This window comes from Zootoca vivipara, chromosome 7 (assembly GCF_963506605.1).
Source record: "Zootoca vivipara chromosome 7, rZooViv1.1, whole genome shotgun sequence".
Classification (NCBI taxonomy): domain Eukaryota; kingdom Metazoa; phylum Chordata; class Lepidosauria; order Squamata; family Lacertidae; genus Zootoca; species Zootoca vivipara.
In genome coordinates, this window is record NC_083282.1 from 21,720,940 (window position 1) to 21,747,355 (window position 26,416).

At 38.6% G+C, this 26,416-nt stretch overlaps 1 protein-coding gene across 5 annotated transcripts in view; it reads left to right on the top strand.

The window, feature by feature from the left end:
- Nucleotides 1-26,416, top strand: part of PTBP2 (polypyrimidine tract binding protein 2) — a 46,853-nt gene that overhangs the window by 3,089 nt on the left and 17,348 nt on the right. For all 5 annotated transcript variants that reach the window (XM_035121618.2, XM_035121617.2, XM_060276726.1 and 2 more), the window contains exons 3-5: nt 7,982-8,057; nt 19,081-19,253; nt 22,738-22,881. In XM_035121618.2, coding sequence (XP_034977509.1) covers nt 7,982-8,057; nt 19,081-19,253; nt 22,738-22,881 — 393 coding nt within the window. The remainder of the gene's footprint in view (nt 1-7,981; nt 8,058-19,080; nt 19,254-22,737; nt 22,882-26,416) is intronic.

Genomic DNA, 26,416 nt, shown 5'->3' on the forward strand with positions numbered 1-26,416 from the left:
TTTTTCTTTCTATAAAGGGTCATTGACTCACCAAAACAAAATCATTCCAGGGGCCATACAGAAATATACTGCCTGACTGACAGAATGTCAACAGATGAAGCTTTTCCCATAATTGTATTTCCATCCCAGAAAGGGCTTAACCAGTTGAATTTCTGCCTGCCATGCAGCTCTTAAGGGCACAAGAACACCGCTGTCCATCCTAAAGTATGCAAAGAATACATGTTTCATGAATCCTAAACTGGCTATATTTTCATAGGTCTTTTGATCAATTGATCTCAGTTTGGCAACATTCTTTCCAAGGCCAGGCAGGATATTTCAAATGTTGATATCAAAAGAGATTTAAGATTTACAGCAACATAGGTTCAGTTTCCTGTGCTTGGATGATTCAATATGTGCAGAGCAATCTGTAAGGGTCGGTGGGGGACATAACTGAAAGTGGATGAACTGTGTCTTTCCATGCCCTGCCACACCCGTGGTTTTTTATTTTTTCTACTAGTTGTGTAATTTGTCCCATATTCCAGGTGTGTGTCTGGGGAATGGAGGAGATGTGGATCCACAGCCTCTTCTGGAATGCTTTCTTTCTGCACTTTCCAGTGCTCATGCTCTGTCAGAACAGCACTGGCTACGTACCTTTCCCTTGCCTCATACTGGAGGCCTAGGAAATCACATCTCCCTCTCCAAGGGCAGACCTATCTGCCCTCATAGTGAAAAATCTGATGACTTCCTGGGTCCTCCTGTGGGCTGCGTTGCAGGATTGGTATAACCCATGCTCTCACAATAACAGTCCACTGCCCTCTCCTTCAGTATATATGTGTGTGTATATACTAGTGATATATTCGGTATATATGTGTGTGTCTATACTAGTGCCTTTGCAGGGTAATTGTTGTCGTCGTTGTTGTTCACCTGTACCATCCTCTTGTCAGGCCTACTGTTATTCTTTTCTCAACAAGTTTTAACAAATGAAAAGTGGACGTTAGCCGTCTGAAATACCTTCCTATAGGTAGCAAATGTTTAAGTAACAGTCTTCTGTATCCAACCAGCTTTATGTCTGTGGAAGTAAAATATTTCTGTTTTGAATTGAAATACTTTGATATTTTTCTCATCATAGTTCCTACTGTAGGGACTGTGTGTCTTAAGTAGGGACTGTGTGTCTTAAGTGGAACTAGAATAGTTTTAAATAGATTTAATGCAGAGTTCATAAAATAGGACTGAAAGGAACTAGATTCTAGCTATATTAGGAACATTGCAAAGGTCCAGGATTCTAATCAGTCACCCAAACGAATCCATAATGTTCTCAGTTTCTGGACCGCAGACTGGAAGTATATTGTAGATTTATGCACTCATGTCTCCTTTCTTCCTTTTGTGGTTTGCTTTTACTGTGGTATTACATTACATGTGTGATTCAAATATTGCCAAATTGTGGTTTGACATTACATGCATGAGCAGACACCTCCAAGTCACCCTCTTGCTTCCCTTCATGTGTTATGATTTCTTTACTTAATCCTGAGTTCTGGGTTCTCTTGTATGCAAGCTTTGAAGTGGGTTTGCAAACCCTATGAAGGATTCTGCTTAATGTTAATTATGTATTTGCACCAATGTAACTATAATGTTACATCATAGCAAAAGCAGGCCATGAAATGGAAAGGGGAATTCACATGGAAGATGGGAACATGCAATCTCAAAGAATTCTCACAGGGATAAAAAAAAAAGCATGCTTGCACTGGACCTGGCAGTAAGAATCTTCAAAATTGTCTAATCTGAGAACAGATTATACTAGGAGAACAGGTAGTAATAACCTTTAATTTGGGGGTATTTGAGATCCTGGTTTATTTTGGGCAATCTTGATTAAAAACACTACTGCTCTGAAATTTAGAACTTGTAACATTGTAAGTTCGGATTAACATGGGATAAAGGCCAGGTGCTTTGTACTTATATACCATACTGTATCAGTGCTTGAAAAACGGTGGTGGTAAGAGAAAGTATTAAGCAACAATGTACCTCTGAGCATAGATTCAGTCTAGGAATTTGTTTTCAGTATCAGAATTACTTTTGAAATCCTTTCACATGCAAATCACTCTTATTTTCCCCAACTTCCTTTGTTCTTAAATATTTGATAGCTAGACACCCTTTAGATCCATTGTAAATTATTCATCTACCAGTGGATCCTGAGATGTCTGCTACCCCATACCTGACTTAAATAAAGCTTGATATGGTACGGTGCTGTGCTTATAAAATGAATATGCCTTTCTGGAATGTGAACATATTTGGACCAGTAACAGGAGTAGAATCTCTCATAGCTAAGCAATGCATATATACTTTGAGAATGGAATTGAATTCTGGAAGCACCCATCTTATATTCTTCAACACAACTGCCTCTAAGAAGAATATAAACTGTCATTCTTCCAGATGGCATTTTGCCTTTTGCAGAGTTGAACTGACAGTTTTGAGGAGATAGTTTAATTTGTCAAAAGCATCATTGGTGATATCAGCACAGTTCTGGTCAAAGGACTGTCTGGCTTGCTGCCTTCCTTCTTCAGCAGAATAATCATGTCATTAACTGCACCTCTTAACTGGAAATGACTTAAAATAAAGTAATACATATTAACTAATAACTTATAAGAATACAATGTAGTGGGAAGCAAAACATTTCCTGGCATGCTTTGTAGCTGACCAGCTGATTGACATCAACAAAACCAATTAATTGAATGGAACTGTGTTGTTAAATGGCTTTTCAGAAAGTGAAAATTGGGCAGTGAGTGCAGGTTAAAAATCTGCCTGACTGTATGGATTCATTGGACGCACACATCTTTCTGAAATGATCACAGTTTTCTTCCTCAAGGCAAGTCATATACAGTGGTACCTCGACATCCGAATGACTCGACTTCCAAAGGTTTTGACTTCCGAAGTCGACAAACCCGGAAGTCTTTTCGTCACACGCGCGTTCTGCGCCTGTGCAGAAGTGGCGCGCGTGGTCGGCACATGTGCAAAAGCGCAAAAATCGCACTTCGTGCATGCACAAAACGGGCACTTCGACAACCAAAGACTTTGACTTACGAAGAGCGCCGCGGAACGGATTGTCTTCGTAAGTCAAGGTACCACTGTAGTTTAATCTGTATGAACTCTTCTAACTAGAGCTATAGACCAAATTTTATAGGCCCTAAATGAGTTGTGCGAATATTCTAGAACATTTCCAAAAGCATGAGTCTAGGATGTACTTTTTGTGCACCTAACAACCTAATCTTGCTGTTCCTCCTTGGAACGTGTTTAAAACGGCTAGAGCTGGATACGACAACAAAGTCTTAGAGGAGGGACTGTATGGGTTGGGGGTTGGGAGGAAAGCTGGCCTTTGTTTGACTGATTTTGGTTTAAGGGTTTCCATCTGGCAACTACTTGGCTATGGTGATGATTCCATTTTTTGCCTGCAAAAAGTGCTAGCACAAGAAATTGCTGGTTTACAGTTCTACTTTACAAAATGTACCAGTATATTGCCTATTCCAGTTATCAGTGTAGGAATTGCTGTTTGAATAGTAGCTGATTATATGCTTTGCAGATTTATGTGGTCCTTGCTATAATGGGACAGGTACATTTGTACAGATATGAAGTGCTTCACCATATATTCCATTGCAGTTATTTCTGTTAGTGAAACTAGGCTATTAGTTTTGTAAATCAGTATTTGACTTGTAGACTGAATCACTTTTTGTTTGAAACCACCTACACAGATTCGTTTGGAAATATTTGGAACACACAACCCACTTGATTTTTTTAAAAAAAATATTTTTGAGGCATGGGAGATAATGACAAGAACATTATTCCAAGGAAGGTCAAAATCTGTACTGCCGTAGTGTATGAAAATATGTTTCAGGTCCAGGTTTCCATTCAAGAAAACAACCAGAATTCTTGGAACACTATAATCATAGTATATTTTTGTTAGGCAATGAAATGTTATGTGTAGTCTACAGAAAGCATTAGGAGGGCAGCTTAAATGATTAAGACTTGATTTATTTACAGTTGTCTGTAACATGATACAACCTATTTTATACATGATTTTTTTTTCATTTCTATATGATCACTGCCTATGATAGCGCAGGTTAACAAAAAAAAATCACTTTTCCTGTAAGAAATCCTTCCTGGTTAATGGCGCCGGAGGCAAAGTAATATACAAAAATTACTTTAACCTTCAAAGTTATGTGACTACTCTCATGCCTTTCATAAGAACTTAAGAGCCTTGCTGGATCTGACCAAGGGCCCATCAGGTCCAACCTCCTGTTCTCAAAGCTGCCAATCAGAGACCAATGGGAAGCAGAATATAAACAGGAGAACACTCTGCCCACTTACGTCCCCTCCTCCATAAATTAATTTGCCTAATCCTCTTTTAAAGCTATCCAAATTGACGAGCATCATAATGTCTTATGGTAGTGAATTCCATGGTTTAATTATGTGCTGTGTGGAAAATTGCTTCCTTTTGTGTGTCCTGAATCTTCCAACATTTAGCATAATTGGATGACCCTGGGTTCTAGTACTTATGTGAGATGGACAAAAACTTCTCTTTATCCACTTTTTCCACACCATGCACCTCTTACTATGTCCTCTGTTTGCTTCCTTTTTTCTAAACTAAAAAGCCCCAACTGCTGTAACTTTTTCTCATAGGGTAGTTGCTCCATCCCTGGAGCCATGATAGTCTGTTGCTGTAAAAAGAGCAAGAACAAAGACTCTTGTAGGACCTTAAGCCATAATAAACTTGTTAGTCTTTAAATCCAACAATACTTTTTTGTTTTTGTTTTTAAATAATTTTTGTTACCTTTTCCTGCACCTTTTCCTGCTTTCCTTTTTGAGGTGTGGCAAACAAAACTGGACACAGTATTCCAAGCATGGTTGCACCACAGATTTTTTTTTTAACGCCTTCTGTATTTCTGCAGTGTTCTTTAATCGTGTAGAAATGCCCTAGCTAAAATGTTACCATTCTTACTCTTATTCCAAAGTTAGTGGCTTAATGAAGTGATAAGGTTTTGAATACTTGGGAATTCAAAGTTTTTCTTCTTCTTGCTATTCAAAAACCTAAATGCCTGTGTTATGCTTCCCTAGTAATTAAAGAGATTAAAGGGTGAGTCATCACTTGACCTACTATGATAGGCTCAGAGAATTGGAGAGAATTTATGGCCCTGTTTCAGCTATGTGGACAGATGGCATAAAAAAATCTACTGTGGCAAATCTAGAACAGATGTTTTCTGTAGGCCTAGGAGACAAGAATGTCACGCCAAGATGCTACATCTTTGTGGGTGCAATAAGATCAATATTTGTAGAATCAGATCTTTGACTGTACCCAGCGTATTGTTGGCACTAATTAAGTACCTAACCCTCTATAATATGGTGCTTAAGGAAGGGAATACAATTTAAATTTCCTCTCTTTGGGGGATAAATTTCAAGATATGGAGGTGTTTGGAGGATTAAAGCCTAAATTCAACCTGTCTGTTCAATTCCATGCCTCTCCTGACTCATTTATGCCGATCAGAAGAGGGTTGACCAGTTGGATTCAGAGAGTGATTAATATCTCTTTTTGAGAAGAAATAGTTGCAGTCTTTTTGAAGGAGGTGGGTTTGAGGCCATTTCCAAAGGAACTCTTTCTAGACACCAAATATAGTCATGATTGTTGTCCAAATAAAACCTTCCCTGTACTGGAAAGGGGGGGTGGGGTGACTGTAAAATTCAGGCATAGTTTGAATGATGATGAAATAGATTGACTTCAGTGTGGCTTCCAGCTTGTCATCAGAACTGAAACTGCATTGGTTGTTATTTATATGAACTTTATTAGGAGAAGGAAAAGTGAAGTGTGATCCTGCTAATATGTCTGGATCTCTCAGCATTTCATAATGCAGTGTTCAATTTAATTTGGCACTGCACTCCCCCAAGTGGTGCCCTCCAGATGGTTTGGACTAAAACTCCTGTCATTCCTAACTATGAACCATGCTGGCTAGGGCTTTATGGAAATGGGTGGTGAACCTGTGATCTGAGGATCAATCTTGGCTTTCATATTTGGCCTGTGGAAACCCCCCCCCCCAATTATTGCATGGTGATTAATCTCCCTTTCAAGAGATCAAGCAGGTAGTGGCTGCTGAGCTCTAGGGCATTCCTGAGTGATCCTGATTTTCTAGATGTACTTTATTCTGACCTCTGCTTCATTTTTGAGACAGTTTGGTGGATGATTAATGCCAGGGGAAAGCATCCATGTTGATTTCCCATAATCTCAAAGTCACGTTAGATACCATTACCAATTTCATACTTTTGGATTGCTTGTCCAGGATGAGTTTTCCAGCTCAGTTCTGAGTTATACCAGAATCTGTCCACCAAGAAGGAACTGAAAGTGATTTTGGGAGACTGTAGCTCAGTATCATGGCATTTATTCTATGGTGTTCCTCATGGTTTTGTATTGTGCCTTGCACTGTTCAACACATTCATGAAACCTACTGGTAGAACTCATTTTGATGCCTGTAATCAATATATGGTTGATACCAAGCTCTCTCTCATTTCTTTTCATTAAATCTAGATGTAGCCATAGGTGTCCTGAATAGGTGCATAGCATGCTCATTAATAAACTGACAAGACAAGAGAGAAGTGCCATTAACTGATACTGTAATGGCATATCTTTCCGTGGAAGCGATATTGAACCTGTTCTGAATTGGGTTGGCTTCTTCTTGAAGTATCCACTTCACACTTTGATGTTCTTTTACATTCAGCATTGCTGATGGATGCATAGGTGACATCCATAATGTGTCGTGTCTTCAACCAACTTCAGTCGTAATGTGGTGTACTTAGGCTTCCTTTTGAAAACAATTTGGAAATTCAACTGATGCAAAATGTGAAAGTGGGACTGACTACTGAGACCATATGCCGCTCACAAAAACATCACTAGCTACCACTTTACTTTGGGGCTCATTTCTAAGTCATAGTATCCACTTGGGAGGCTTGGTCAATAAGTTTATTAAAAGATTATTGAAATGAGCAAGAAGAAAATTTGACTTAAATCATTGGTTTGAATTAAGATTTTTATTGATAGCTTCTTCATATATTTCGTAAACAGGGCTCCAAGAAAACAAATATCCAGGCAATTTCGTTCATTCATAATTTTCTCCAATGAGAACATAATCTGTGACTGCTTGTAACATACTTATATTCATTGCCCTTTGAAGTGAATTAGTTTTCTTTTTCATAGAAACAGACTTTAATTCAATGTTCTTGTTTGAACGTACTGCTAAATAATGGTTTAGAGCTACATTCCGACTTTAGCCTTAGTTTTAATTATGGTTCATTGGTCCAAGAGTGGTTTGTAAACCACCATTTTAAATTTACTTGTTTGGACAAACTATAGTTAAAGTTAACAATAGATTGCAATGGTTTTGATATATTGGCAAATCCTGGTTGGTAGAAAATTGAAGTAAATGCTTCTAGTCACCATTTGCAGCTGTGCCAGAGATGGGGAAATAGAATTGAATGTGTCTAAGGCTTGTTTATGTAGCACCAAATCATAGTTTAATGTTCCCCAAACTGCGGCCCTCCAGATGTTTTGGCCTACAACTCCCATGATCCCTAGCTAACAGGACTAGTGGTCAGGGATGATGGGAATTGTAGTCCAAAACATCTGGAGGTCCATAGTTTGGGTTTGCCTGGTTTAGAGGGAAACAAACTAGGAGTCCTAATTTGGATAACAAGCCACGCTCTGGTTTGTTTTGTCCATCTCATGGCAGGAGTACTCAGGAAGAAGGGGTTGAGTACTCAGGAATATTTGAGTTGTTTGCACTAGTGTGCTGCTCGTTCACATTAAGCAATAGTTTGTTTTAAACTTTTGCTTGATGTGACATGTGAATCAGGTCTCTAACTAGGTTTCCTAGATACTCATATTTTTAAAAAAGATCTGTCAAACTTACATGCTTAATATTAGTGTTTGCATTTTTAAATGGCAAAGTGCTTACTGTTTCTTTCTTTTTAGAGAGGATCTGACGAGCTTCTTTCAGGCAGTGTACTCAATAGTCCGAACTCTAACATGAGCAGCATAGTAGTTACTGGTAAGTGATGCTTTTTGAAAGGAGACTTTTTTCATTGTAGTATCAAAATGTATCAATGTTGCAGAAGAAGAATGGACATCTGGACAATGTTTATTATGCCTTCTTAGGATCTGTTTATTATGCCTTCTTAGGATCTGAGTTTTAAAATATCAAATGCGTAATACAATACTTGTAAAAAAATAAAATTCTGATGCATGGGATTCGGAGTTACCCAGAGCAGAACTACACTAGCTGGACTTTCACGGGGGCAGAATGGGATGGGGGTGGTGAGGCAATCTTCACCAATTCCTTCTGTGCACCCCCCCATGCATTTCCCCCTGAAAATCTGTTCTGGAGGGTTGGGAAACCCTCTTTAATACTGTGGGGAGGAGGCATAAAGGACTGCAGGGGGAAGGGAGAATCATTGGACATTACCTCCCCCATCTTCCACCAAGGAGCCTCCATTGGATCTTGGTCCCTTCTTTAAATTATAGGAATAAGGAAGGAAGGAATAATTTATTGGTCAAGTACAGTACTTGGAATTTTGCTTCGACTACATTGCAGTGTAAACGTACCTTATACAAAAATGACAGGAATTCTTATTTAGTTCAACACCAGGTCTGAGTCCAAACCTGCATAACTTTGAAAAAGGGATTCTCACAGTTTATTCTTAATGCCTTTTTTTTATTGGTTTTTGGAGAGGGACCTTCTGTCAGGCAAGGAAATACTCAGGCAGACATTTGCGCTTTCTGCCTGTCTGCACTGTGTCATCCAGCCAGGGTCTGTTTTGATATTCTGTGTTTCATTCATGTTGAAACCTCTCACCCACCCATTTTTTTTAGACAGGTTTGTGTTGCTTCAGGTAGTCAGAGCAACACATGTCGTTTGTACCAGGTCTCCTATTCCTCTTTGCAGGTTACCTCTCCTTCCCTAAGTGAAACACCATTTCAAAACAATGGCTATATCCTATTAGTTTGGGTAGCTTTTTGAACTACTGATAGTACTACTACTGCCCATAACTATTATACCTGGATGTAACAGGAGAGGAGGGGGGGAATACAAGCCCCCTCCAGCAATCTGGCCAGGATCAACTGTCATATGTCTCCTTCCCTCCAAGGACTCTGTTGTGTAGTCATTATATAGCTATTAGTAACTGGCACTTGAATCTGCATATTTTCACTGCCACTCCTCATCGTGCCTTCCCTTAGTGCAGGGAAGGGGCTTCCGCTCACATCAGTTGCAGGCAGCATGGACAGTAGTCAGGAGTCATGAAAGTTGTAGTCCAGCAACAGTTGGAGTGCCACAGGTTCCCCACGCCTGCTTTAGTGTCACATGTATCAGCTTGTAAGATCTGTTCTGATCATTGTACAATGCTTAAGAATGTATTAAGTGCATAATAGAACTTATTGAGAATAGTTACCCTTGAATACTGGTGTTAGCTTTCCAGATAGGTCTGAAGGGGGTACCTGCCAGAGTGGCTGGGGTGGGTATGTATGTATGTATGTATGTATAAATAAATAAATAAATAATAATAATAAATAAATAATCTGCATGAGCATTTGTCTCCCCATAGTATGAGGGAAAGAGAAAATCCCATGCTCAAGCCTTCATCATACAGTTGTACAGTGTCATAGATCTTGTGTGCTGAATTATTTCTTTTCTGTCACTTTACTAGCCAGTAGATAATTAATGTGTTCTTTTTATGCTGGACTTTTAACTGTCCATCAAATCTGGGTTTGTCAGATTTTATTGTTTTTATTTATTTATTTAGTAAGCCCCTCTGGGAGGTATGGCTGAGGAGTGGGTAATATATGTTTTGAAATCATATATAAATAAATTAAAATAGAATTAGAGTGGGAGAGCCATGTAGCTATATCCCTGCATCAGTGGAGACTTGTGCAGTAGCCTGGAGGCAATTTTTAATTGCTAGGTAAGTTGCTAATTATAAACTTGAGTTATGTAAATGTTAATTATGGAGCACTGTAAACACATTTCTTGTTTATAAGGTTTCAAGCAGGGATCAAAATTAACGATGTAGCAATATATTTAAAACTACCTTTACCTTAAGTATTGAAATTAGTTCTAAGTTGAAATGGAAGGGCAAGGGAAATAATTTTGTTAATATTTTCATGGACCCCTCCACAAGCTGTTCCTTGGGTGACTTTTTTGGGATGAAGCGGGGGTGAAAGGGTATAAAAAAATGTGTTTGTTGTGAGAGGGAAGTATTTCTTCAGTCTATCAAGATAGGAAGCAAAGTTTTTGCTGAAAATGTAGATTGCCTTGGGAGCTGGGAAGTTCCTTCCCCCTCTTCATGGACATCCAAACTGAAGTCAAAATACTGCTTCATTTGCTCTCAGTAACATAGTCTTTGGCTTTATCACATTCAGCACTTGATTCCTGTTTTTTGTTGAAGAAGAGTTACAGTATATTCCTGTGTATAAGACTACTTTTTAACCCAGGAAAATCTTCTCAAAAGTCGGGGGTCGTCTTATATGCTGGGTCGTATTTCTTATACGGCGAGTATATCCCAAACTCTATATTTTGACTGGAAAAGTTGGGGGTCGTCTTATACGCCCAGTCGTCTTATACACCGGATTATTTTTTTTCCAAATTATGTAGCAGCAGCTACATCTCTACAACATAAGAATAATAATAAAAGGCAGAAGGTCTGGAGAAATTTTTGCATCTTTCAAAGGTTTTTGTCATTAAAATCTAAGTGTTAGTATTTAGTGCAGCACTAATTGGAAAGAAGAGTCCCGTGTTAATGTTCCAAAGAGTAGCTCACCCATATATATATATATATATATATATATATATATATATATATATATATATATATACACATACACACACACACACACACACACACACACACACACACACATACTTGGTTGCAGCTCTTTACATGTCAGATGCTACTCTGGAGAAGACCTTCCCCCAAAAAGGGGCCTTAAAAGAACCCCCACTCATTTACATTCATGCTTGATATTTTGGTCACATATGCCAGGCTACTATTTTCTTGGACTTGTGTGATTTTAGGAAGTTTCTTGTAACAAAAATAAAAATAAATACTAGCTCTTAAACCTCCTGTTAGCACATAGCCATCTTAAAAATTATACCAGGCTTTGCTTACAGTAATTTAAAGATTTTACCACTAGGTAAGCATTTAGTTTCTGCTATTAAATCAGGAGTATCCAACATGATGCACTCTTATGCTGTTGGTATACACCAATGTTGTTTAAAACACAATTAACCCAGTTAGTATTGGCAATGGTCAGATATGATGGGAGTTGTAGTTTGGAGGTACCATGTTGGCTATCACTGACTTAAATGGTCATATATGAAGTATAATAAGTGTGGGGTTTGATGTGGTTGTCCTGCTTCTAGTATATTTGTAATCTTGAAAGTTGCTGTTCCTGTTTGGATGAGAAACAACATTGACACTTCCAATATTGGACTTTGTTACATGTGATATGAGTTTAAATATTTGCATATTCAGATTCCTTAAATTGAAAGAAAAGTTTCCTGCATTTCTCCAAAGATTCTCAGCATCATGAATAAGTTAAGATCCTAGACTGACTTAGAACAGACTCTCTATGTGGTCCTACTGTTGATTTTCTAATAAAGCAGAGATTTGTTTAACCTTTTGTAAAAGTGAGAGTGAAAATGTTATCAAGAAATTCCACACTAATACAGACGTCTTTCTAATGTGCACCATGAGGCCTACTGCAGTCTTGTAACCTCTGAAGCAACACTGGATTCACCCTTTGCCTTGAGAGGTCTGGTGTCTGATGAGGTAACAGTTGCTCTGCAGGCTTTCCCAGCACCCCTTGCTGATGATGCCAGGGATCACCATATGCTAAATGGGGCCACTGTGCCCTTTTTATTAGCAGGCTAAAATTCTCTCCTAAGCAGCTCACCACAGGAACTCTGGTAACTTTCAAGCAATAAACGATTGATGAAGGGAGGTTGCTTCATCAGTGGAGGAGGATGTTAGAACACGCACCAGAGCCAAGAAAATGAACAGCAAGGACTCTAATGGTGGTGGCCTGCAATGTGAGTTTCTTGCCTGAAAGCACATAGACCACACCAGCTGCACATATAACCCTGTTGCTCTGTTGGAAGAGATGAAAAGAGGATAACTGGAGCAAATTTCCATACTTCCATACCTCATTGGAGAATAGAAGGAGATCTTGACAGGAAATAGGAAGCATTGTAGCAAAGACAAAAATAGAAAGAGTATCTGAGTAGAAGATGACAACCGGAATTGCGAAGTAACCGCAAGAAAGACAGCCTATTAGGAGCAGGAGAATCAGAAGACAGTTTGAACAATAGAGCTAAGAAATCACTTTCAGTATTAATTCAACAAGAACAGCTCTGAACATCTTTCTGGATAGCTACAGAAAGATATTCTTTGTGGGAAGGAAGACTCTTGGTGCTTCAAGAACAAAGGTGACAGTCACAGCCTACAGAAAGAAGAAGAGAAGTGTTGTGGTGGTTGAAGACTCCCTACTGAGAGGTTCAGAGTGGCTTGTGAATGTACCAGACCTGTTAACTTGTGACATAAGCTGCCTTCCCATTGTGTGAATTCAGGAAGTGATGGACAGGTTTCCCAGACTTGCCAAACCTGCTGATTATCCCTTCTTGCACACCATGTGAGATCAAACATTACTGTCTAGCACAACTATGACTATCATATGTAAGTATGAAGCTCTGGGGATGAAAGTGAAGGACTTTGGAACTTAAGTAGTGGTCATGCCATTTCTACTTGTAAAAGATGGAGGGCTATGAAGAGAGAGAATAATACTTCAAGTTATTAGAGTTGATGGGAGAAGTTCTGTTTCTGGGACTGGTGTGAGCTTCCTTAAGGACTACTGGAAGGAGATGGGCTGCAACTTACTAGGACTGGAAAAATGTGTCTAGCAAAAGAAAAAGTATGAACCTGATCAAGAGCTTTGAACTAAATTCTGTAGCAGTTGGAGATAGGTAAGTTCAAAAGGTAAGCACTGAAGATGGGGATCTGTGTGCTGTAGGGGAACGGGGAATTGTGTGGCTGACTAGCAAACTAATAAAATCTCAGGAGAGAGATTGGAACAGAATTTTCAAGGCTTTCAGTGACTATATACTAATATGCAGCATATTGAAAATAAATGATTTTGAACTCCAAATACAGGAAGATAAATACAATTTGCTGGGTATAACAGACTTGGTGGGAAAACTCGTGTGATTTGAATGTAATAATTGAAGGTTACAAATTGTTCAAAAAAGAATAGGTGCAAGAGAAAGAGAGTAGCATTATATGTGAAAGATGCTCAGGCCTGCACAGAATTCATGAGAGTGAACATGTTAGCCTTGTCGATATACCATCAGGGTCAAAATAAATGGAGAAAAAAATAAAATTGTGGTTGGAGTTTTCTGTGGACTGTCAAACATATGTGGTGATGTGAATTATCCTTTCCTGAAACAATTTACAGATGTTTCATGTAAGCAAATTTAGTAGTATGAGAGGGTACTTCAACTGATGTCTTCTGACTGATACCATGGAAGATACTAGAACAGAGAAGAAGAGAATCCGTTTGAAAGTGCTTAGTAGAACCCAGCATTCGTCAAGAATAAATCTTGCTAGACTAATCTTATCACTCTTTAAAATCAGGTTAATGGATGGCGGGAATGCTGTGGGTGTAATCTATCTTGATTTCAGCAAAGTGTCTGACAGAGTACCCCTTGATAATTTTGTTAAATGTGGCTTAAATGTGGGCTAGGTAATAGTATTGTCAGAAGGATTCACAGCTGGTGAGGAAACCATACTTAGTGCTCATCAGTGGCTTCTCATCAAACTGGAGGGAGGTTTTGATTGGGGTTCTTCTGCAGGGCTTTGTCCTACCCACTTTCAATGTTTTTCATCAGTCAGTGACTTAGATGAAGGGGTAGAAATAATTCTTACAATATTTGTGGATGACACAGTTGCTAATTAGATAAAAAGTATGATTGTGTATATTATTTATAAAATCAAATAAAAATGTACAAGGAATTAAAATGTTTTAAAGGACAATCATTACTGTTTTTCCATCAAGAATGCAGCTTTCTAGCCTTTTAAGAAGAAGGTAAACATAGCTTAAAATGTGTGTCAGTGTAAAAGTCTATTCTAACTAAATAGGTCAGAAAATTGTATGATATGATTTCAAAAGAGTTACGGTACATTCTTCAATTCTTCTTTAGCAAGTGAATTCTCTTCAATATCACTCCAAATTTCAAGGTGCTTTTTTACCTTTATCATCAGGTATTGAATGACCTTACCACTTACTACATTGATGAATATAGGGTTCAATAGAAGTAAAAGTTTACGATGCTGATAAATGGCTGTCTTTAACATACTAAATTAGCATTTCATAAATATAATTTTGGGAATCATCATTTACTGAAAATGAGTATAAATAATTGGCTTCTATTTAGCTAGAATATTCCATCATAGATAGGCTTTGAGTAATAGCTTTATGATAAATAATATTTTTATTTCTTTTACAAATCGCTGTAACGCTGGAGTACAAAGTTTGGCTTTCCATATGTCCCTTGTATTCGAATTGGTAGAGGAAAATCAAGTAACCTGATTTGTACATAGTATACTGTCCAGTATGGGGACCCAGGTGGCGCTGTGGTTAAACCACTGAGCCTAGGGCTTGCTGATCAGAAGGTCGGCGGTTCGAATCCCTGTGACGGGGTGAGCTCCCGTTGCTCGGTCCCAGCTCCTGCCAACCTAGCAGTTCGAAAGCACGTCAAAGTGCAAGTAGATAAATAGGAACCGCTACAGCGGGAAGGTAAACGGCGTTTCCGTGTGCTGCTCTGGTTTGCCAGAAGCGGCTTTGTCATGCTGGCCACATGACCTGGAAGCTATACGCCGGCTCCCTCGGCCAATAATGCGAGATGAGCGCGCAACCCCAGAGTCGGTCACGACTGGACCTAATGGTCAGGGGTCCCTTTACCTTTATACTGTCCAGTAAGGTCAGCTCAGCCTCTGAAAAGTGTTGTCTTCCTCTCTTGCAAGCCACTCATGATAGCAAAGTTTTCAGACAGGCTGTGCTGAACTTGATTACTTTATGAATGAAAAGAAAGCAGGATTGTGGAAGAATTAAATCATGCCCGTATCTACTTCCATCAGTGTGCAACAACTTTGGTTATTTATGACTACGTATATGCTTTTCAAATGTTGCATTGGCAGGCAAAAAAACAACACAAAGAAACTTTTTTGAGTTAACAGGAGCTTTTGCAGGCACAGTATACCTATTTAAGTTGGGCTCTGTTCTTCCTGCATGTGCTCTTGTACAAGCTGTAGCAGTTTATGGATCAGCAACTTGGTCTTGCGTGTCTGTTTTTCTCCTTGGGTTTCAGCTCTTACCTGAGTTACAGTTTTTCGGTATTTAACTTCGCCAAGTTGAAGCCTATATTTCTCAGTTCAGGTTTGCTTATTTTTAGTTTTTGTATCTGCATTCTTCCTCATCTTTGGTAGATTTCAACAAATAGGATGTCCTGTTTACTCACTGTTGATGAGAATACTATCTTGCTGTGACCAACAGGGTACCAATGGAGGAATTTCCAGTTAAACACACCAGTGCAATTAACCTCCTTATATGTGATTATTGAGTTTTCCCTGCTTTGGGTAACTCTCCTGAGAGACCACTCCCTCCACCCCAACTATGGACTTTTGAAACTAAAACAAATACAGCTCAATAAAGTTTTCTACATCTGCTTTGGTCTTTAAAGCAGTGTGTAGTAATTAGGTATGCCCAAATAGCAAAAATAAGATTTGGAAGTACAGGGAGATTGTAGAGGAGGATTTGTAGAGGTATTGTAGTATATTAAGATTTAGATATAAGTGTTAAATAAGAATTGAAACGTTAAGCAATTAATAAGCGATGAACTTTGTTAGTTAAGGTAAAAATAAGATGATTGAAGTATGATATAGAAATTACTAAGGATGATATACAGTGAAACGCAGCAAGGAGGGACATGAGGAAGTCAACAATGTCAGGACATATGAATGATAAATATGGGTGTTTTTTTCTTTTTGTGTTTTATATGATTTTTTTGTATTTTTTGTTGTGTTTTATATATTTTTTCAGTTTTATAAAATCAATAAATATATTTGGGGGGAAAAACAAGTAGCAAAAATAAAACTGGTTGAACTTTTCTTCTTAAAATATAGGTTGACTTGAGTGCATGCTTATACCAAAACAGCAAGCATAAAATTCTAGCAAGCTCATGAGCAGTGGTGGAAAAGAAAGCCGATAAATGCTCATTCCCCCTTACAGTTTGTACATACCTCCTGAGTGTTTTTTTATTTCATAAAATTTATTTACTGCTTGGCTGTAAAAACAAAACTAAACCTCAAAGCAGTTTACAAAAAGAGTAAAACAATAAAATAGTAAAACAATTAAAAGATACAAAAAAATTGATCCAGCAATAAACTAAAAACACATCAGTAGGGTGTTTTTAGCAACTTTCATTTAACAGAATGAAAGCCTCTGGCCCATCTATCTAATCTATCTATCTATCTATCTATCTAATTTGTATACTGCCCTTCATCCGTAGATCTCAGGGTGGTTCACAAAAACCAAGATAGGAGGCAAAATTTGCAGGTGCTATTCTAACCATTTGTTTTGTGACAAACGTTATACAGTACCCATATTGCTAGGAGGTAAGTCTGAGAGGATACTGAAATAGAATAGTTTCCGAGCACAATTCAAAGTTTTGGTGCTGACCTTTAAAGCCTGAAATGGCCTCAGTCGAGTTGTGAGTGTGTAGACTGGTGGAATCACAAAACCAGCATGAAGGGGGAGTGTTAACCACCCATCCACTAATGCTGCTTGCTTCAGTTACCAACTTTGCTGTCCCCTTGTCTGTAGAAGTTACTATTCTTTTAGTGATTTGTTCTGTTTACAACTCTTTTTTTCTATTTTCGTAACTAGCAATCAGTGCTATGTTTACAGTTAAACTTGTTACATGGAAGCAAATTCAGTGCCAAATGCAAGTCCTGCTTAGATTGGTTCTGCTTAGGAGCTCCCAAGTGTTCTTCCAATTGTTTCTTTGCAACAGGGCTTGCATTTGGCGCTGTTTGAATTCAACATGGTATACAAACCCTGCTGCTTTCAAGTGGACTCAGAATCCCCCTGGCATCTTATGACATAAGGCGATTGGCAGAGCCACCCACCTGTTAAAAGACAAGTGGCCACTTTTTGATCTGGCCTGCCTGATAAAAAGTGGTTCCCCACCCTTGCTCTTAGGAGAAAGAAAAGGATAATTTTATAAGAGGCAACCTTTTTGAGTGGCATTCACAATATGAATATGCCCCTCCTTGTAATACTATGATGCAATTGTGTTGGGTTAACTTGGGGTAGGAAGAGGTGAGAGACAAATGGCAGTTTAGTGTAGATCACTAAGATGGCAGTCCTATGCACACTTGCCTTATGAGTAAATAATTATAGGATTGTGCTGTAACTATTCTTACAAGTACATTCTTTCAAAGGAGAATTTTTTTGCAATTCATCGTTTCTATGTATGTGTTGGGGAGGCGACCAAATGCTTATTTAATGCGGTCACTGGTAGGTAGAATTGGAGATATACTGCCTGTGATACGGAAGGTAGCACATAGCCATCAGGGCTAGTAGCTACTAACAGCCTTATCTTCCATGAATTTGTCTAATCCCCCTTTGAGTGCTTCAGGTAATTAATTGTAATGAGTGATCAAATTAAAAACCTGATAGCCATGCTACTAGGTTTTGTAGGACAGTATTATTGCATTCTTCACTTTGATTTTAATACATTATTTCTATTAAATCGTAGGAAAGATTGTTAACTATTCTCTACATTATGATAACCATTCTCTTTCTCACTGGTGCATTCTTCGTTGTTTCTAATCTAATTGCCTGTTTCTCAATTGCCAGTTCCTTCCCCCCCCCCCCTCCACAAGTAATTGATTTCACCTTCTAGTAGCTATTAATATCTGCTTTTTTCTCTGTGCCAATTGTGATCACATCCCTTGCTCACAACATAAATCAACCATCTCATGTTGAGTAGCACATTATGATAGCAGCCTGAATTTTGAATAGTATTTTTAGTATCATTTAAGGATTCTTAAACTTTTGGCATACTGTTCTATGTAACAGAAAACAAAAGGTGGAAGCAATGATGTCTGTTTGGAAAGAAATCGGGTCTTCACAGTGGTTGTCCATGTTGCTTGACTACTTAGGATGAATTAAAACATTTTTTCTGAAACATCTGAGAGCTAAAGCACTTTGTTTTTAAACCTCAATTAAAATTGAATGTAGATATCACACTCAAAGCCCAGGCAGTTTTCTTGGTTTAATGAGAATTGTCTGCCCTCAGAACTCCTTTTTGCGTGGTTCCTGACTGGAAAAAGGCCAAGCCACACCAGTAATATATAAAGACCCCATGAGCTACTTTCAAGGATAGGTTCTTTGATTGCACTAGGATGATGTAGATCCCACCATAACTGTGATGGAGCAGGACTACTTACCCCATTGAGCAGTGAAGGTTAATTCAAAGAAAACCAAGACTAGAGCAGTCAGCCATGCAGAAATACAGTGAGGAGGCTCCTTTCTTGCTGAATTATTGCCTTTTGGGCTCACCAGTGCTTTAATTTATTTTTTGAGGTGTGCTACCAGTTATCCCATGGCACATTAGTGTTTCCTAGCACATAGTTTGGGATAACCTGAAATGGTTATCAGTTATTGTACAGTTATCATTGCTTCTCAGTGCTTCAGGCAATTAATTATGTAATGGTTGCAGGAAAAATCCATGGTAAGTTGATTCGCCAAATATTACAGGGCTTTGTGAGGAAGCACATTAGCAGCTGCATTTTACTTCAGTTAATCTCCTTTTTAAAATGTTGGTTGAAAGAAAAAAAATACTCATTTCACATACTGATTTGGAAACTGTATGCATGCACAAATTGTATTTTTCTTGATGAGTTTATAATAAATAGGGTAGCTTTCAGATATGAAATGAATTATAAAAAAATGTCTTTCAGCCAATGGTAACGACAACAAGAAATTCAAAGGTGAAGATAAAATGGATGGGGCTCCTTCTCGTGTTCTTCATATCAGGAAATTACCAGGGGAAGTGACAGAAACAGAAGTTATTGCTTTAGGCTTACCTTTTGGTAAGGTAACCAACATTCTCATGCTGAAAGGAAAGAACCAGGTACTCTCTAATTTTGTCTTACTATTTTAGTATAGAAAACATCTACACACCAATCAGTCTAAATACTCTGTCTGCCTTAAGTTGAGGCCATACCCCAGCAACGGAGCCTACTCTACTAGCCAGGCTTGGAGAAATTTTTCAAGTTAATAAGTGCAGAATTCAGTGTTCATGGACACACACACACGCCTTCTACAAGAGTGAGATAAAAGGTCAGATTTTAAGCATCAGTACCCATTGGTTGGACATTTGCTTTTATTCACTTGATCCTATCTTCTGCTGTTGTGTTGCGGTACATAGGTTTGGGTCCTAAGCACAATTCAGTTAAAGGTAAAATCTAGCTCATGCTGATTTCAGTGGGAGAGAATCATGCACATTCTAATCTCCCCTTGAAATTGATTATGGTGGTAGATTTCAAAATGGTGGACTCAAATGTGTCTCCTCCCCCTGCCCCCAAGTCTCATTTTCCAAGCTGTACACAGGTCCATTCAGGCCTACCAAGAAAGGGCGTGTTTTTGTATGACCATGCCTCTCACTACCAGTTTCACCTTTCCCAAGCCTCTTGTTAGAGTGGGGGACTACCAATACAGTGGTCTTCTGGCACTGGGAGCTACCTTTCCCGCGTTTTGTGGCATCAATAGATGTTTCTGCAGATACAGTCATGAACAGGCCTTAAGTTTAAGTTCTCTGCTGCTGTCATCACCTTATGAGCAGCAATTCAGAGAGGGACAGCAGCAGTGGCCTGTGCTGTGGCCCAATCATATCCATATTTGATTGAGCCCAATACTGAGCTCAGTGAAACTCATCATGAAGAGCCTAACTAATGCTAACACTCCCCAATGTAAGAGCTGCCTGTTTGCTGAGCATTCTGAAGACTCTGAGTTCTGATGGAGATACAAGCTAACACTCTTAAGAAGTCTTTTTTCTGTTTCATATCTCTGTAACTCATTCATTTTCTCTGCTGCTGCCAACTTTAAAGGAAGGCAATCATTAAGGGGCAGATAAGTAAATACCAGTTCTTCCTTCCCTGCCTCCATTTTCTTGTACCTAAATAGGAGGAGGGAGATCACCACTTCAAATTCTCAGCAATCCGAGCCAAGCTGCTCTTTTGCTTAGCATATCAGGTTCTTAAATATGGCTTGATGGTTGCTTTTCTTTCTAATACTGGTTAATGCAGTGTCCCTTCAGTTATCATCCTATACTTCTATTTTTTTGTTTTAAAACGTGTGTCTTTCAATGTGTTTTGTGAAAAGCTTACATTTTGGTGTCTGAAAACTAATCTTATCTAAAAATATTTCATTTGAAGAAACCTAATTTTTTCAAAACGGAAATTCTGATATTACTTTACCAAATCTGGTATAACAAAGATAATAGTTCTGCTATGATAATAAAGACTTAAGAAGATGAAAACCTTTGAGGAACTTCTCCTGCCTCCTTAACATGGGATCACATTCACAGCCTAATTCTAAACATTCAGAAATAAGTTACACCCCTTAGGCTGTAATTCAGCCCTGCAAGCTTCTGCCTGTGGAGTGGCACCAGTGTCGCAATGCCAGTGTGGAGCTCCCTGTTCTGCTGCCAAACATGCGGGTGGAAGTGCAGGAAGTAGGAGGGACTGAACCAGCTCAAGACAGCTGTATCCCAAGCTGGCTCCACTGCCATCCCTTGCCACCATCAACCTTGATCTAGCCTTGAGTGCTGGTGTGGTGGTTTTCCTATCCACTCCCACCTTCCACCCTGGCCAGTGTGACCAAGGGGCTGTGGATGTGGAGGTGGCTGTCATGCCTTGCATCCGGGCTTTGGATTGTCATGTTACACTCATAGAGTTTACTCCTTCTAAAAGGGACTGCTATTTGTTCAAAGGGCTAAACTTGGAGAATGAGGATGAGACAACTATCCATCTTGTTTTGCTACTTAATTGAAAATTACATACGTGAGTTTGCAGGAAACAATAGACTTTGGGAACTATGAGATGTGATGTATCTTGTTGAGCAAGATTATTGAGGATGTTCTTGAGCAAGAAGCCTGAGGAATGCTTTCTGCTGAATAGTGTTTTTACATAGTTATTAGAGGATGCAATGAAAGAGCACTTAACTCTTTAACCAGCCTGAAGACTCATTTTAGGCGAATAGAATAGTCCTGCTTCATATTCTTTCCCCAAATATACCCAATATTAGTACATGATCTAAAGGAAACCTTTGTTTTCTTCACCATAATAGCTTTTGCAAAGGCCACTAAAAGCTCTCTCACATAGTTTGTGCATATTAGCTAAGGAAGGTGATTCTTATCCCTTCCCCGACTCACCAAATGATTGAACTGATGGCCAGACTTAAACCTCTCCATCCAGCCCAGCACTGTATCTTTTTTTTTTTGCAGTCAAAATCAGCATGGTCTCGGAAGACCCAAAAACTGTTTTGGGGCGCCTAGATTAGGTCCCCAGACCAGGAGTCAGCCCCTCCCTGCTGTAAGCCATTTCTGACAGCACATTATAAACTTTTGACTTCTTGGTCAGGCGTTCTAATAGCCAAGTCAGGAGATCACAGGCCTTTAATAACTGTTGGTAAAGGGATATAAATCCAGATCCATTCTCCTACAGTATTGGATGCTGTCTGTGGAAAATAACCTTTGCCCAATTCCCTCCTGTGGTTCGCAGCCACACAGCTTACTGGAGGTTTTTATATGAAGGCTTTTAAATAGTCACCTACCAATTTGAAACCTGTGGAAAAAATGAATACTTTCTATTGGGTCAGGGGAAGGTAATTGGCCACCATGTCTTTCAACATATTGCTGGAGCCTGTATATTTCTCTCAGAAATTGGGATAGTGGAGTAGTGCTCCCTTTCATTTAGGATCAGGTTTGGTAAGTTTCAAATAGCCACAGTGATCTGCTGATGGGTGTAACAAGTCATTTGCTTTTTAAGGTTATGGAGCTTGGAGCGCTGCTGCTTGTTCAGACCTCTATGCTTCTCCCTTCAGCCAGGCTGGTACTGATCCTCCTGTCATCTGTGTTTTGGAGAGGAGAACCCATGTAAAAGTGCCTTTCTTTCTGAAAATTGCTCTTGGGATTCCCCTCTGCCATTTTTTTTTTTTTACTGTTTGCCATGTTTTGGTTGTCAACAACCCATGGATAAGAGCAAGTCGACAACCTTAACTGTCAGACTGTAAATATCTCCAAGTTTGCTTCAAGTGGGTGTATCTGAAAAAAATTGTACATGCTCATTTCCATAGACATCAGAGCTGTGGCTGCTTTTGCCCTCAAGGGAAACTGTAGCATTTTGTGGACAGTTAGGGCACATTCTGACCTAGTCCTTGCTTAGTAAGATGTATAGATCTGTAATGTGTACAGTTTTACATTTTAAGGTCTGGGTTCTGAATGATTTTGGCAAGTGTTTTAAATGTCTCATCCTGAAAGGGCCTGGCAAATTCAGAAACAGAATATATTTATGTATGCTGCAAATACTACAAAACCATTTTTAATATTTTTATAGGCTTTTTTGGAATTAGCAACAGAAGAAGCTGCGATCACTATGGTCAATTATTACTCTGCTGTGACACCTCACCTTCGTAATCAGCCCATTTATATCCAGTATTCAAACCATAAAGAGTTAAAGACCGACAATACACTGAATCAGGTAACTTGTCCATTCTCAATATTATAGTTGTTAATGTTGTATTGATTCCCTGTGTGTAAACACCCCATCATCAGTCCCCGTCCACCATTCTGGTTAACGTAGGAGATTTGCATTTGGTATTATTTTATGGTAAAGGCAAATAGTGCAAATGCCTAATAGTGTTAAACAGTTAAACTCCCTAAACATTGTTTCCTCAAGTCAACTTGGACATTAATTTTGGCTCAAGAGCTCGAGTTCACCTATAAAAGGAACTTGTTTCCTTCTTATGTGGATAATGTGCAGTCTTATTTCCAGTATGTTTAAATAATCCATTTAAATTTCATAGCACTGGTAACCTTGCCTTATTTGATCTACTCTTCCCATAATGCAGTCACTGCAAAATATATTCATATTCACTCCAGGAAATAACTGAGAATATAGTCATTTGATCTTAAAGACGTTAAAAACCTATTCTTTCAGATCAAGACTGTATTCTTACTGGAGCAGGGAAACTACTGCTCTTACAGGTGCTAACTTTAAAGATCTTTTTATGCATTTGATGTTCCCATTTCCTATGAAGGGTGTTAAAGCTGCACTGACCCATGCTATGTCAAATGGTAATATCTTCATGTTCGTTTCTTGTGGTTTTTCCCTTGATCATACTAACAGTGCTATAACAAGCAACACTTTTTAGGACTCTTTCTGTTCTAGTCTTCTCTTCGTTAAGCCTTGCCTAGAGACTGGGCATGTCTCATTTGAAATATAATTGTCCAATCAACTTTTTAGCCAGTTTTCCATAGGTGTTAAAAACTTGCTTGTTACCTGTGGTGGTAATCCTTAGAAAGTGTGTATTTTCTGGTAAGACCTGTTGGCAATAAGCCTTCATTACAAAATAATTTTACGTAACAGGGGCAGGGCAAACTGTCTTCTTGATGGTTGCTGAATTCTGTTCTGATAACATCCGGTTGAATGACACTTTAAGTGTGAAAGCCAGAGAATGTGCTGCAATTTGAAGAGCTTAATTATTCCATAATAGGAGGCCAACACAATTTCCGGAAATTTTACATCTCTACTAGAGGGTCCACTGTACTTTAACAAACTGCACTTTTTAGTATATATTGGTTCCCTCCTCACATAGGATTCCCATTCATAACCCTGTAGTCACCATTATAGTAGCTGATATAACCCAATCTTATTGAACTAAAGAAATGTTTGCATATTAGTAGACAAAAGAGGGAACTCCTATTATTGCTGCTGTATTGAACTTGAATCTCAATCATGTAAGATGTAAAAAGTGTCCATGTAGATTGTAATGGGTTTTTAAAGATTGAGAAAGAGCAAATAGCAGTGCTAAAGTGAGAGTTCCGGAAGATTCCTTTCAGTCCAAAGCACATTTACTGGGAAGTAAGACTTACCTATGATATCCAGCTATCTTGCTTTTAATGAAATGTGGCATACAGTAATGCCAAGCACAGCTTTTTCAGTAGGATTTTATAATATTGCCCGGGGGGGGGGGATCTCCTATTGACTTCTTAAACATAAATCCATTTTGCTACCACAAAGGTTTTGTGTAAGTATTAGGAAAACAATATTCATAAAATAAAGTTTTAAAGACATAAACAAAAAGGTTATGTTCCATTGATTTCAGTGGTAACAAGACACCATTTTATTTACATTCTGCCCACTAGATCATAAAACATGTATATTTTATTGTTGGTGTTCTTATTGTTAAACCACTTTGGAGTGTTTTATGGAAAGTAAAATATGAAATAAGAGTGGCATTCCTTTCCGGCATATTTTATTTAAAATTAATGCTGGTGTGCTTAAATAGGCACATGTGTTGTTTAAGTTGTGACTAATAATAATAATATTGAGAATATTTATATACATTTTTGTAGCATCTCTATAATGATACATTCAGGCAAAATGGATCTATGGTTTATTTAAGAAGAAACCAGTATGGACAATTTTAGAAATGGTGACTGCATTCTGATTATCATATTTCAGCTTAAGAAAAAAAAGCTGAGATATGAACAAGCCTTTTGGCATTTTCATGCAGCCCCTTCATGTGAGTGAGCAAAAACAAACCAGGAAGTCTTTCATTAACTGTAGTTTCCCTTTTTTGACCAAACCATTAAACTTTGGTTAACAGCAGCACCACAAGCTAGACAATGAAGGTAAGGGTGGGTGGAGTGTTGGGATAGGTCCTGGTATACCAGGAGTCAAATCCCCACTCATATGTGCCTCTCTCTCTCTCTCTCTCTCTCTCAACCTAACCTAACCCATAGGGTTATAAAATGGAGAGAGAAGAGAGGCACATATGCCACATTGGGTTTTTTAGTGGAAAAGTGGGATATAATTTTAGAATAAATGGTTTGAAGTTGGACTTCAATCCTGGTTTTGCTGACGTTAACCATAGTTTCCTGATTTATCTGAAAAGAGAAACTCTAGTTAATGTAAGACTTCCTGGTTTGTCTGCTCCTGCTGTGAAGGGGCTGTATGCATGGACAGAAGTTTCATTCAGATCTTAACTTACTAATTTTGCCATTAACTATCTTTAAATCACTATTTAAGAAAGTACTTCACACACATTTCTGATTTTGTGTGTGTGCATACTCCCTGTTTGTTTGTTTGAGTGAGTAAGCACTTAGAACCAGCACAGTTACCAGATGCAGAATGGATAGTTATCTGGATTTTCTGGGCTGTACTCAAGATTCTCTATTCATTAGCTCTAGGGCTCTTAGGAGTTTTAGTGCTGCACTACAGTAGAATCCAATGCAACAGTTGCACTAGCGGAAACTTGTGCCGTCTATTTCCCCAAAATTTACCAGCAGTATGCTTATGCATTCTCTTGCACAACTACGTTCCAGTGACACAAAACATTTTGCTACAGGAACAAGTATACTGCTAAGTGACTAACTTAGTGCTACATTGGATACAACTCTTGGATAAACATTTGTCAAACCTTGCTTCAGAATACTATAGAAAAAACCCCTAAAGTCAACATTTGAGTGACTTTAAAAGTGACCCCCCCAAATAAAGATCAACCACTCAATGCCCCATTACCTTGAGACACTGACTTTCCCGCGGCTGCATAGGACTAAGATTCCATCAGATGCCCTCAATGTATTTAGAGGGGAGATACCTAGAACTCTACATGGAACACAGGTGCACTTATGGATGCAGTCAGGTTGAGGATGCTGTATGTTACTACCTGCTTTGCCCCTTGTATTCAGTGTCGAGAGATTTTTTTTAAAATCACCTGTTCTTGACTGTCCCTCAGTCAGATTCCCCACAGTAGGTGACAGTTGAGCTCCTAGTTGATAAAGATCTCCAGATTACATATCTGGTACCAATTTCGCTCTGGCAGCTAAGAAGCTCCCTTCTAGACACGTTAATGCTTCCTAATTTTAAAACCTCATGCTGTAAATCTTTATGTTTTAACTTTTATAGGTCATGTTGTGTGATTTCAGCATTGTTCTTATCCCCTGCTGTACATTGTAAAGGCCTTTGGATATATTCAATAAATTGATTGACTTTAAAAGTGTAAGTTCAC